Below are 14,946 nucleotides of genomic sequence, written 5' to 3'. Positions count from 1 at the left end.
TGTAGAGTATCTTATTATGTTGCAATTAAAAGTCATGTTTTAAAGGGAATGTTGATTGGTAAGGAAAATGTTTATGAAGTAATAATAGGTCACAAAATTTGTGTTATAATATCATTCTATACTATAGTTTGTGTGAAGAATACATATGCATATACACATAGAGAAACTCAGGAAGTAAATACTGCTGACTCTCTCTGTAGCTGCTAGTTTCACATCTGAGGATTCAACCAACCTTGGATCAAAAATATTTGAAAAAAACATTGCATCTGGACCAAACAAATGCAGACTTTATTTGTCATTATTTCCTAAACAATACAGTGCAAAACCATTGATATAGCCTATATATTATATTAGGTATTAGAAGTAATACAGAGATATTTAAAGTATATGGGGGAGGATATGCAGAGGTTGTATGCAAATATTACACAATTTCATATAAAAGCCTTGAATATCTGTGGATTTTGGTATCTGTGAAGGGTCCTGGAACCACTCCCCCTTCAAATATAAGGATGACTCTATCTTTAAAATATCGTTACTGATTATCTCCACATTGAAAGATTATTGACTATTTTTATTCCCATGGTTCCCAAATACTCTCCAGTGACTATATATTACTCTTATAAAAATATCATTTCAATTGTATTTTCTTTAGGGAAAAATTTTAAACAATTGTGTAGAGATATAAGAAATTGTTTTATTTGTTTATTTTTTAGTTGTAGATGGACACAATACCTTTAGTTTATTTATTTAAATTTGTGTGTTGTGGAGGATTAAACCTAGTGCCTCATGTGTGCCAGGCAAGTGCTCTACCACTGAGCCACGACCTCAGCCCCATGAAGTTGTTTTTGAAGTTCAAAGCGGCTGTCCTCTCTATTTGCCCATCATATGAAATCCCACCAGCCAACCAAACCCAAAACACTTTTGTATTTGTACTTGGGAATACAAAAGAGATTTATAAAAACTGCTTAGGTTCATGTCATTGGCTTAAGAAGTGGCATATTTTCTGATTAAGAATATAGTTAAAATGCAAATGACTGATTTTCTATAGTGTCTGGTACAGTGCGGATTATGAAGTGGGTATAGAATAATGTTGGCTGAATGAGATATATATTAAATAACACTGAAAGTTGAAACAATGTATTGCATTTTATTTTGATAAACCTTTCTGATAATGCGTAGATCCCACATCAGGCATGTTAGTGGCTTATTGGCACAACTTGCCTTGTTTTTTTTTTGTTTTCAGACACACCAGCCAGTTTTTATTCAGCTGCTGCAGTCTGCCTTCAGAATTTACAATTGCACCTGGCCAAACCCCGCACAGAAAGCCTCAGTGGAATCCTGTATCAGGACTTTGGCAGAAGTGGGTAAGTTCATGGTATGCAGTTTGACTTAGTTATACACCTCTTGACAAAACTAGACTTTTGGCTAGTAGGCAATAGAACCAAGTTTCCAATTTACAATTTAGTAAGAAAACAGGTATGATTTCTGTATAGTCGAAGAGCAATGATCAGAAAATGATTCTGAACATCACAGGCTTTTTGAGAGGGGGAATGTATTTTTATTTCTAAATTTAAATGTAATAGTATTGTATTTGACACTTAAAGTATAACTCAATAAAATTTTAAAGTCATGGTTTTAGTTGTTATCTCACATTTCATTGTAGAGTGGGTCTTGTCTATTAATAAACTGACTTACTGAGACTTTGATACAGCAGTAGGATGTTCTGAGTGTTTTTTAGTGTTCTAATTTTGTTTGGAATCCATAAGTATTTCTTGAGAACCTATTAGATGTTGAAAGATTCAGAAATTACAAATGAAGTGGGAGGCAAGGGGATCATAACATTAGAAAAAGAGTTTCTCACAGATCCCTGTGTGAGTGTGTGTGTGTGTGTGTGTGTGTGTGTGTGTATAGGCTGGTTAATGAAGGGTGGAGGGCAGGAGGGAGGAGAACTATAGATGTGGCTGAAATGAAAAAAAGGAAAACAAAGAGGGGCTTGCTCATTCTTTGGTGGTTCTGTGGGTGTTGGGGAGGGCAGTTTGTAGGGTTTCATTGTCTTTGTCACTGCGACTGTTAACATTTCCTGAGCACGTGCCATGTGCAAAGCTAAGTAACTTACATGCATTCTCTCATTTAGATAGATTAGGTAGGTTCTTTGATTATTTACATTTTACAGTTAAGGAAGCAGGATTATCTAGGTTGTCTAACTTGGCCAGGGTTATTGTATGTATGCAGTAGATATGTGATAAATGATTTAATGAATGATCATTTTGAAGTCTTTCTCCCATTTGCAATCTGAACTAAACAATTTTATATTAACAAAATTTAAGGATGGCACCAATTTTAACGTGAATAATTTAAAAAAGCAGTTCTAACCAAGGAACATCAAATGAAAATTACTAAAACTAATAGACTAGTATTACAATTCACTAAGATAATTAATTACAGATAAGTATTATACTTTAATGGATTTTCTGTATACCCAAAACACATAATATAAAAAATATTCACAATAGCCACAATATTGTGAATTCACAATAGCAATGAAAATATTAAATAATTAAGGGTAAACTTATAAATACAAGAGAACAAAATTAAAATATCATATTGAGGGATATAAATTTTTTTATAAATGGAAAGCTATACAATTTCTGGATTGGAAAATTCGATTGGTAAAGATGCCAGCTTTCTTGAAATAAGCTTGTAACTCCAGTAGTTCCACACTTGGAACCCTCCTTTGCACACAGAGCCCACGTGGGCCCAGATACCCCTCAGGGAAGCTGTCCTCCTGGGCCTGGCCTCCGACACCCTCCTGTGGAGGTGCCCTGCTCGCCATCTTGGCTCCAGCAGTCCAGGCCATGCGCTTGCTATGTGAGCTGTCTTCTTCACCTTTCTGGGTCTCTGGTTCTCTGCCCTGTCCTGTGCCTTTACATGCATACCCTCTTTACCTCCCTGAGCCAGGCCGTCCCCCAGTGTGGATGCCATCCTTGCAGACCTTCCACTTCTTTTTGGGCTCCAGGGCTCTGGATCACCATACTTCCTTCAGACTTTTTGTTTTTCTGCTCTGTACCTCCTAAATTTTTTATAACTGAATGGTTCAGAAAAAGAAGGGAAAAGAAGGAAGAGGAGGCCACAATTGTATTACATCAAAAATAAAAAAGGACAACAAAACTACCTATTTTTTATTATTAAAAAGATTGCAAAGTGCCTATAGGGTCATATGAGTAAAATATTAACACAGGTTACCTCTAAGTGGTGGAGTGATAGGGAAATGTGGTTCTCTTGTTCACACTTTTACATAATTTCTGAGTTCCTAATCATATATTACTTTTCAAGTTATAATAAAATAGAAGTAAAGGGATTTTCATCTGGACCAACTCTGTTAGGACACATATTAACCACTCCAAGATAATATACGATGGTGTTGATTTTTGCATAGGAATATGTTACCTTATCTGCCAACTAGTATTTATTTCTTTCCATTTTTTAAAATATTTTTTTTAGTTGTAGATGGACACAATATCTTTATTTTTATTTATTTATTTTTATGTGTGCTGAGGATTGAACCCAGGGCCTTTTGCATGCAAGGCAAGTGCTCTACCACTGAGCTACAACCCCAGCCCTCTTTCTTTTCCATTTTAAGGCCTTATCTCCCTGTTTTCTTATCTTCCTTCTTTCTCTTCCTCTTTTTTTTTTTTTTTATTTTTTTATTTTTATTTTATTTTATTTTTTTTTAATTTTTTATTGTTGGCTGTTCAAAACATTACATAGTTCTTGATACATCATATTTCACAATTTGATTCAAGTGGGTTATGAGCTCCCATTTTTACCCCATATACAGATTGCAGAATCACATCAGTTACACATCCATTGATTTACATATTGCCATACTAGTGTCTGTTGTATTCTGCTGCCTTTCCTATCCTCTACTATCCCCCCTCCCCTCCCCTCCCCTCCCCTCCCCTCCCCTCTTCTCTGCTCCCTCTACTGACATTCGTTTGTCCCCCTTATATTATTTTTCCCCTTCCCCTCACTTCCTCTTGTATGTACTTTTGTATAACTCTGAGGGTCTCCTTCCATTTCCATGCATTTTCCCTTCTCTCTCCCTTTCCCTCCCACCTCTCATCCCTGTTTAATGTTAATCTTCTTCTCATGCTCTTCGACCCTACTCTGTTCTTAGTTACTCTCCTTATATCAAAGAAGACATTTGGCATTTGTTTTTTAGGGATTGGCTAGCTTCACTTAGCATAATCTGCTCTAATGCCATCCATTTCCCTGTAAATTCTATGATTTTGTCATTTTTTAATGCAGAGTAATACTCCATTGTGTATAAATGCCACATTTTTTTTATCCATTCATCCATTGAAGGGCATCTAGGTTGGTTCCACAGTCTAGCTATTGTGAATTGTGCTGCTATGAACATCGATGTAGCAGTGTCCCTGTAGCATGCTCTTTTTAGGTCTTTAGGGAATAGACCGAGAAGGGGAATAGCTGGGTCAAATGGTGGCTCCATTCCCAGCTTTCCAAGAAATCTCCATACTGCTTTCCAAATTGGCTGCACCAATTTGCAGTCCCACCAGCAATGTACAAGTGTACCCTTTTCCCCACATCCTCTCCAGCACTTGTTGTTGTTTGACTTCATAACTACCTTATATTTGATAAAGGGGCTAAAAGCATGCAATGGAGGAAGGATAGCATCTTCAACAAATGGTGCTGGGAAAACTGGAAATCCATATGCAACAAAATGAAACTGAATCCCTTTCTCTCGCCATGCACAAAAGTGAATTCAAAATGGATCAAGGAGCTTGATATCAAATCAGAGACACGCCGTCTGATAGAAGAAAAAGTTGGCTACGATCTACATACTGTGGGGTCGGGCTCCAAATTCCTCAATAGGACACCCATAGCACAAAAGTTAATAACTAGAATCAACAAATGGGACTTACTCAAACTAAAAAGTTTTTTCTCAGCAAAAGATACAATAAGAGAGGTAAATAGAGAGCCTACATCCTGGGAACAAATCTTTACTCCTCACACTTCAGATAGAGCCCTAATATCCAGAGTATACAAAGAACTCAAAAAATTAGACAATAAGAGAACAAACAACCCAATCAACAAATGGGCCAAGGACCTGAACAGACACTTCTCAGAGGAGGACATACAATCAATCAACAAGTACATGAAAAAATGCTCACCATCTCTAGCAGTCAGAGAAATGCAAATCAAAACCACCCTAAGATACCATCTCACTCCAGTTAGATTGGCAGCCATTATGAAGTCTCTTCCTCTTTCCCCCTTTCTCTTCTCCTCCTCATGCTGTTCACTTAGGAATACAGAGACAGGAACTTTGCTGCAAGTGCGACTCCATGCTGTGCTTGTTGCCTGGATTCCAGGCTTAGTGGTGGGTGTACTGTGGTCAGATCAGTTCTTATATAGCAGGATAGCAGGGTTTGGGGGCTTAAATAATCACTGAGACTATATTAATCCAAATATATAGTTTATTTCTAAGTTATAAGATTCATTTTCTATTCTGGCCACAATCTTAGGATTTAACAGAAAAAAAACAGTTCCTTTCTGTATGCTATAAAAGCAGGTAGGATCAGAAATCTAAAAGATAATGATGTATAAATCTGTTGATCAAGATGGATTTGATGACTGATATTTCATGTGACAACCTGTCTTATCTTGCAAGGAGACATGCTTTCTGCCTCTTTCCTGTTGTTCCTGTCCATCAGCACAGTTGCTGAGCTCTGGAAATTCTGTTCTTCCTCTGCATTCATCCCTCCGCTTCCATTCGTTCTATGGAGGCTTTGTTTAGCCCCTATTACTTTCTTTTTGAACCAACGTTTTCCCCTTCTTTCCTCACTTTTAAAATCTGTTACCAGAATAATCATCCTGAACTGAAATCCCCTGAACAAAGTCCCTTACTTTAGCAACATCCTTCATGTAATCTGTATTGACTCCATGATGGACCCGGTGTGGCCTCTGCGTCATAAGCCTACCTTTTCTTTCTGTTCTCCTTGTGCATTGGTCTCCGTAATGCCCTATGTGACAGCGAACTGAAGTCTCTGTGCCGTGCATTCTTCATGCTGCAGCTTTCTCCCATTGCAAGTTTCTTCCAACTTTCTCTTTCTTCCATTTTCACCATGGACACTTCTCAGCATCTTTTCCATGACTCAATTTTTTTTTTTTTTGGTTTGAAGTCTTCCATAAAAGCCATTGCTGACCCCCATATCCATTAAATGGACTTTCCCTCATTTGATCATTTACACCTTTTTTTTGTGCTTTTCAATTTATTCCAGCTTATATCATCATAAGTACAAATCTTTTCTCCCTGATTAGATTTTAAGGAGCAAGAAACTATTAAGCAGCTGTCAAAGAGACATTCATAGAAAGCTATGATCTAGGATGAGGGTGAAAGTCAAGTTCTGCCTTGTGACAGGGAGACCCCATGCTTTTTGGTTGCTGGAGGATACCATTCATGGAAGGAGGTAGGACCAAAATGAAATGCAGTCAGACGTGGACATTCATTGTAGGAAAGAGATTTAAAAATCATTTGACCAGTGACTGAAAACATTTGAGATATTTAGACAAAGAAGAGGACTCTGAGGGGGAACATGATAATTATCCTCAAACACCTGATTCTTGAACAGGTTCTTACAGATAGGGTCATAATCAATATGTGGCAGCTGCAAGAAGTGGATTTCAGCCCTATTTTTTAAAAATAACTGTTTTACAATTAGTGCTCTGATTCTTCCCTTTTGTTCACCTCCATTAAGCATGAGAACAGTTTCTACTGGTTCCACTTCCAAAATGTATCTCTTTTCTTTCTCTGTTAGGCACCCTTGTTCAGATCCACTATTATTGGACATGGAGTACGGAGGAGTCTCCTTACTGAATTCCCCACTTCTTCCCCCATCGTATTGCAATCCATTCCCTCTGCATAGCAGTTTAATGATCTTGAAATGTAATTCAGATCCTATCAGTCACCTACTAAAACTTCTTGCTGCATTTGAAAATTTGTGTTCCTTACCAGAGCTTATCAAGGTCCCTCGACTGAACTTCATCTAGTCCTACCTTTCTTCACCAACCCCTGCCTGATCTCTGCTCCATGCAGCCTGGCCTTTTCTTTCTTTTATTTTTACCATAATTGAAACAGTAGATATTTTATGGCCTTTTCTAACCAGGCTTTTCTTAACTCAGGGTATTTGCATGTGCTGTTCCTGCTGTTTGAGTCCTCTTCCCCACGTTGCAACTTGCTTGTTTCCTCTTGTCAATCAGGTCTCATCTCTGAAGCTAAGTGCTCAGTGAAGTGTCCCAGAAAAATCCACATTCAGTGTCTCAGTTTCTTCTCACCTTTATCATATTATATGATTTTATTTTCCTCCTAATATGTTTCACTATTTGAAAGACTCTTTTTTGTTTGTTGCTTCTGTACTGTCTGCTTCACCCATTAGAATATAGACTACGAAAACAGGGATTTGGTTCTGGTGTTAAGTAGATAATAAGTATTTGTTGATTAACAATAATCTGTGGGATGAGTATTTTACAGGTAATGGAATTTAGGCTCATAAAGTTAAGTAACTTGCCCAATTAAGAAGCTGACTTGGGTTTGAAATCCAAGTTTCTCTGAGTATGCAGTCTGTGCCATATCAGTTACCCCATAAATCCTATTTTGTGGAAGTTCTAGGATATAAACTAGAACCATCATGATTTGGTTTGCTGGTATCAAAGGTAAAATTCTGACAAGTTTAGTTTAAAGATTCAATTGATTTTTTTTGTGTGATTCTAGAATCAAGCAGCATCTTATTCTATAATAGAATACATTTTCCCAACAAGCTGAGTAAAGGTGGAGGCTTTATAGATAGAAAAGTGCTGAGGAAAGCAGAAACAGGGAACAAGAAACAGATTGGTTGTTTCAAAGTTACTTTCCTTAAAGTTAAACAGGGACCCTTTTGATTGGTTGCTGTGATCTCCCATATTTCTTGGGAAAAGGGCCCATTTTGGAATTTAGTTTGATTATGTGGCAGCTAGCATGAATGACTCCATTCTGATTACTGGTTTTCTAAGACCCAGCAGGAGTTCAGTCCAAAACAGTGGTCTCCTGTAAACTTTGCTTCATAAAAACTTCTGTCTAAAGTTTTTACAACTCAGAACATAGTCAGTTTTGCATTTCAGCAACTCTTTAAAAATATATTTAGGCACTGATATTTAACACGATTAAAATATGTATGCATTTATAGTATTAAAGAGAACAATGTCTATGTATTCAAAACATGACAAAGTCAAGAGGGTACTTTGTGTCTATAAAGCAAATTTTCAGTGCATTTACAAATTGGTAAGCACATTTCTGCAAATGCAAATATTGATTATAGTTACATTTACATAACACTATGATTTGTAAAGTGCTCTTAAGTATATTAGCTCAACTCATCTATCATTATCAAAAGTACTTCCTCATTTGTACATCAAATACAAAAGGTAGTGAAAAATCAGCAAAAGCAATCACAAACTTAGCACTTGCTTTGTTGAGAGCGGCCAGCACTTGATGAACATTGGACAGTCTGGTAAACTCTGTAATGTGGACATAATTCTTAGCCCCATTTTATAGATGAGGAAATGAGGTGAGCAAAGTTAGACTACTTGCTTAAGATCATACAGGTAGGAAAGGAGAGAGCTGAGATCTGAACCCCTTTTGGACTGACATGCTAATAGGCATTTGTGATGCTCTATCACAAACCAATTTAAATGAACATGTTACCTGTTTTACACTTGTAAGTTATAAGATATAGACCAAGATGGTAAATTAAGCTATAATTGAAACAAATACATAGCATTTTTCAAAAAACATAATATGGTTTTAAAATTGTAGGCAAAACCATGTATTTACCATGTTAGGTTTTTCTCATAAAATTTTCCAAACTTTTAAAGACGTTTATGAATGATGTGTAGCTGTAGAAATTTTTATTGATAATTACCTCCATTGTTAGACTTTCTTCTGAGTTATATAGAATTTGAAACTAGCAAGGAGAAACAAGTTCTTAAATTATAATAAATACAAACACCCAGATAGTCATTTCATGCAGGTCCTGAACACATTGTTAAGGTAGGGACATCTTTATCATTTTCTACCCTCAATCCTATAGATTAAGGCCAGTTATGGGAGCAAGTAGGGATGGAGACCTTGGCAATACATGCACACATGGTGTTCACTGAGATTTGACAAATATTAAGCCCATGTGAATTTTTAAATGTGCTTGGTCAGTTGCTATTCCTCAGTTTACTTATTCAGATGAAACAGCAGCACATGGTAGAAGTGCTTTGAGAAAAAGTATCCAAAAATCACTGACATATTATTTTATTTAAGAAAGAATTTTGTTCCATGTGCTTCATAATCTTCAAATGATTTAGAAGATTAATGTTGGATTCTTTGTTGGCAACACAATCTATTTTCCAAATGGAAATTCTATAAAATATCTTTTACAAATGGTTTAAATAATGAACATAAATCTTCAAGCCAATATTCCCCCCCAATTTAAACTTGCAAAAAATATTAACCCTTTGAGAAATTCAGTCTCTAATAAGCAAGCCTATTCATTTCAGTGTACTGGGGTCTTAGAGTTGATAAAGAGTTTGACATAAAACACTCCTGTGATTCTGTTTTCTATAAGCACCATTATTTATTTTTAAAAAATTAAATCTGAGGAGATTATAATATCTTCACTTATTTATTAATAAGTTTTCACTTTTTATTAATTCGGCTGGTTTATAATGGTTCCTTATTATCTGAAAGGCATTCTTTTAGTTGGAGGAAATGCACTCTGTTGCGCCCTATTTCCTGCTCTTGGCAAAGTCCCAGTGCATTGTGGAAATGCCAAACAGGAAATGTGTATTTAATATCTTTAATGTTCTTTACAACATGTAAAGAAATCACAGAAGAAAATTAAGTGCATTAGCTGTTATAAAGTTCTAGAGCCTGACAGAGTGCCCAGAGTACAGTAGGTAGTCTATGAATATTTATGGCATGAATAAAATACAAATAAATGATTGAATATCCCACTCTTGTTGTTGACTACATAATATCCTATTATGTAATTATATTATAATTGATTTTACTTCATTGTTGAATATTTATATTATTTTCAATCACTTTGCACAAGAAAGAGAATAGGGTAAATACCTAGGAGTAGAATTTCTGGATTATTTTAATTTTGATAGATATTACCCTCTATAGCAATTTTTCAGTTAACACCCCCAACAATCTAGGGGGGTGTCTTTATCCTCGATAATACAGCAAGTTAGATTTTTGTCAGTCTTAGTGAGAATATGCTTATAGTTTTAATGTGAGTTTCTCTTTTATGAGTAAAAAAGAAAACCCTTCCACACGAGTGAATCACTAGTATTTCCTTTCTTGTGACCTGTCACTTCTTGTGCTTTGATTATTTTTCTAGTGCTTTTTTCTTAATAATTTATATAACCATTTATATATTAGAGAAATGAACTCTGTGACTGTGAGAATTTTTTTTTTCTTTTTGTTTTGTACTGGAGATTGATGCCAGGGGGCACTTAACCACTGAGCCACATACCCAGCCCTTTTTATTTTTTATTTTGAAACAGGGTCTCACTAAGTTGCTTAGGCTGATCTCAAACTTCTGATCCTCCTGCCTCAGTCTCCTGAGTATCTGGGATACTCAGGAGGTGTGCACCACTGTGCCCCTCCAACTGTTTCTTAATTTGTCATTTGAATTGTTTTTGGCATGCAGAATTCTCTTTTCTCTTAGTTTTTTTTAAAGGTTTTCTTTCATCTTCAGAGGAGGCTTGATCAATCTGTTTTTTTTTAATTTTTCATAAAAAATTTTTATGGTTTTGGTTTATCTGTATTTAGGCTGTTGCTGGTTGAAATTTTGAGCTAGTGGGAATACATTTAGTTGCAAGGTATGTGGTGTGGAACAACTTTAATAAATTCAGATAACTAGTCAGGTGTTCCACTGTTAGTTCTTGAGTAAACCATAAAAACGATATACTTTGTTCTGTTTGCAAATTAATTGAAGATCCATCCTACACATTTAATATCTTTTATGTTCTGTCTGTTTAAAAACGCAGTACTTCAGTATGATTTATCCTGGACACTTTGACATGATACAGAAAGGAACATTGCATGTTCCTTGCACACCTCTGTTGTCATTGTTATGGGCCTGTTCAGTGGTCCCTGACAACCAACCTGGTTTTCTAATTAATGCTTACACTTTCTGTTGCCTTCCCCCTACCTGTCAGTTTATCTATCTGAGCATTTTTCCCTTGGCATCTATCACTGCATTGGTCTGGCAGATACCATCAATAATTCTACCTAATTAAAAAAAATTCACATAATATGCAATATTTAATGAATAATAATTAGAAGTGGATTTTGATTACATCTTAAAATCACTGAGAAAACTTGTCACATCCAGAGAATTTTCAGAACCTATAAGCCTAATTAGAAGGTTAGCCTACTAATAAAAATAACTATGAATAAAGATAGCTCATTTTAGACAACTAGCTATATCTAGGCAGGGCTCTAGGAAAGATAAATGCATTAATAATAGTCCATCTTCTCTCCCATTAGTTTTTAAGGGCTCCATATACTTGATCTCTGACAGTGTGCCCTTAACAAGGTGGTATCTCAAGTATGCTCTAACTTAGAAGAGAAATAGAAGTAATTATTTTTTTAACACATTTTAAACTTTAACATGACCCTTTCTATTAAAGCACACAGTTGGAGCTAAGACTGTAGACCTGAAGAATGGCTGGCTATAATAAATTCATTAGCTCTTTCTTACTACTAATTCCAAGAATATGTCCTAGCTCACATTTCTGCGTACTATATATCCCAGAATTTTTCTAACTTAATGAAAGTAGTCTCAGTTTGGATCATGTTTTTGTTCTGTTTGAAAAATAGTGCTCTAGGTAATTTTAATATTTCTGTAAGTGAGATAGTAAACCAATTCTTTTTTTTTTGCTAATTATAATTTTCTTTTCTGCTTAATTTTTTGCTTTAATCTTAAGCAATATATAGAAAACTAAATTACTATTGTCAGTTTTGATTTCAGATTAATACTTATATTATTTTGACAGTGGAGCAGATCTATTTCAGACTGTCTTTAGAAATAGTTGTGCTTTCACCATTGCTTTAAAACATGTTACAACTATCTAAACAACTGACTTTTGTTGAGTCCAATACTCTTTCCATTAATTGCATAGTTGATTTTCTTTTATTGCCTAGGAATTTTGATTTAGTGACTTGTTAGTGTTTCCTTTAAGCATGAGAAAGTAGTATATTTTATCTGGTTAGTTTATATTGTGGAGTTTATGCCAAGATAGGAAAACTGAATAATATTAGTTAAAGTTGTGTAGTTGGGGGAAACCTTTCAACTAAGTTTGGAATAGTGGCATCTCCTCATCCTGGCTAGTCCCTGCTGCTAGCCAGAGAGGAATATTTAGTAGCAGCAATTTACAGAATATTTGGGGGGTGAATGAGATTTTTCTGAACTCACTACTAAAAAAACCCACATTGTTCATAACAGAGGCATGGCCATTGGACTACATTTCTGCTAGTATCATTGGAAAAATATTAATTGAGCACTTCTTTGTATAAATCACATTCATAGCAACCATATTTACTTGATGATTCATTCCATCAATGAGCAATGTAAGCGACTCCTTTATAAAGGGGAGATAAATCCATACCCTCTTCTTTTGTTTAAATGTTAGTGAAACTTGGTTATAACATGCTTTGATCAAAACTAAGGTTTATAATTTTTGTTGCTTAGAAAATAATGTAGAGGCAGCGTTGTCTTCTATTTGTGTGTGTGTGTGTGTGTGTGTGTGTGTGTGTGGTATTGGGGGTTGAACCCAGGGCCTCACACATGCTAGAAAAGCACTTTGCCACTGAGCTACATACCCAGCCATTCTCTTTGACTTTTTTGACTGTTCAGAGCAAAGACAGCCTATGTGTGAAGCAGCCAGAAGAGGAAGAAAGTCTTGCAGGGTGGGATCATTGTGCAGGATCAAGCATTTATAAAACTATGTGCCACTTGGTGCTGTGGAGGCCGTCTGTCTTTCAGCTGGGACAGAAGTGCAGTTGCACTGCTTTGTGTGAAAGACATGAACAGAGATACTGTGTACTTGGGAAAGGGAAACTGAGCAGGAATAGCATTCTAGTGAATGCTGGCACAGTCTGGGCCAGGATGCAGTGGGCTATTTAAGATTCGCTTAGAGTTATTAGTATTCTTAAGACTGAGTTCTTACCTAAACTGGTAATTGTTGTTTTTTTTTTTTTTTTTTTTTGTGTGTGTGTGTTGATAGTAAAAATTGTCTATTTCCAAAGGGGTTTTTGAGTATCTTCCAGCTTTGGAGAGTTTTCACCAGTCTCCTCTACTATTGTTCCTTTCCTTTCATTGTATGAAGCAAGCCAGATTGTTTGTGTCTGTATCTATCTATGTATGTATCTGTCTCTATCCAGTTTCTTTTTAGTTCCTTCTGCCTATTTTCATGAATTTAAAATAAGTGTTCTGGTGACTATCATTATGGCTTTAAATATGATCTTTATATCTCTGTTTCTTGATTAAACATCTCAAATAATGTCTATAAATTTCACACTATGAGAAATGAAGAAATTAACATGCATCCTTCATTATCTCTTTTCTTCTACTTTATATTCTAATTATTGCTTGACATATTATTGATTTTCTATTGTTATGATTTGTGATGCTTGTATTCTATTTTGAAATACAAATAAATCATATAGGTTGATAAACATTACAAATAAATGATTAGAACATACAAATCATGATGTGTAAATATTTTTAGTGTATAACCATTTGAAATAAAAATGTAGTGCTGAAATATTAAAAACTTTTCAATTGGAAGACAATTTCTTAACCATTAAAATCTATCTAATGAATCTTTTAAAATTTGTTTCTAGCCTAATTCTTTTCTTCAGATTTGTAACCAGTTGCCATAGTTTCTTATGTTCATGTTGACATTTTCTTGGATTCTCTTCTCATTTTTTATGTAATTTTTTCTTAGGTTCAGTGAAGAATTTCTGAGCCTTTACCTATTCTGGAACATTTTATGGTGGATTCACATTTGATTTTTAGTTTAGATAGATATAAATTCTAATTTTCAAAACTCATTTAATCTTTAAAGACTGTTGTAGCATTCAGTGATGTTAATGGGAAGTTTGGTGCCAAACTGATTCTTTTTAGAAATTCTCTTTTTTTCCTCTGGAAGTTCTTGAGATTTTTCTCTTTATTCTTGACTTTTGTACTACTTTCTATGGCTGGCCATAATAAATTATACACTGAAAGTCTTAAAACAACAGAAACTCACTGTCTCCCTATCTGAAGTCAGGGTGTGGGCAGCACCAGGCTCTCCCCAGGCTCCAGGGAAGGATCTCTCTGTTTCCTGTGTTTGCTGACAGTTGTTGGCTGGCAGCTGAGTAAACCCAATCTCTGCCTCCATCTTCACATGGCGTGCTTCCCTCTGCGTGTCTCTCTATCTCTTCTCCCCTTCTTATGAGGACACCAGCCAAATTGGATTAGGGCAGATCCTAATTCAGTATGACCTCAATTCAACTTGATTATATCCACAAAGACCCTATTTCCAAATAGGGACACGTTCACAGGTATTGATGATCAGAACTTTCAGGTATGCTTTTGGGGGACACAGTTCAACCTATAACCATATTCTAAAATGTTACCAAAACATGATCAGTGTACTTAGTGATCCAAACAGTGGGCCCTTTTAGTTTGGAGATTTGCATCTGTCTTCAGCCCATGGATATTGTCTCCTGTTTTTTTAAATCATTTATTCCTTCCATTTTGTCTGCTTTTTTCTTTCTGGAACTTACACGTGTTAGGTATATAACTTCCTGGAGTTACACTCCCAATTTCATTATCCCTTGTTTTA

The 14,946-nt window shown here is 35.6% G+C and overlaps 1 protein-coding gene across 4 annotated transcripts in view; it reads left to right on the top strand.

Annotated features, from left to right (window-relative positions):
- Positions 1 to 14,946, top strand: part of Itpr2 (inositol 1,4,5-trisphosphate receptor type 2) — a 518,501-nt gene that overhangs the window by 256,674 nt on the left and 246,881 nt on the right. For all 4 annotated transcript variants that reach the window (XM_058576367.1, XM_058576366.1, XM_046435433.2 and 1 more), the window contains one exon: positions 1,244 to 1,364. In XM_058576367.1, coding sequence (XP_058432350.1) covers positions 1,244 to 1,364 — 121 coding nt within the window. The remainder of the gene's footprint in view (positions 1 to 1,243; positions 1,365 to 14,946) is intronic.

Source organism: Marmota monax, unplaced genomic scaffold (assembly GCF_021218885.2).
Source record: "Marmota monax isolate L192 unplaced genomic scaffold, Marmota_monax_Labrador192_F-V1.1 WCK01_AAM20220418_F8-fsc00012, whole genome shotgun sequence".
NCBI classification, from domain to species: Eukaryota; Metazoa; Chordata; class Mammalia; order Rodentia; family Sciuridae; genus Marmota; species Marmota monax.
The sequence above is the reverse complement of the archived record's forward strand: the minus strand, read 5'-3'. Positions and strand labels throughout refer to the sequence as shown.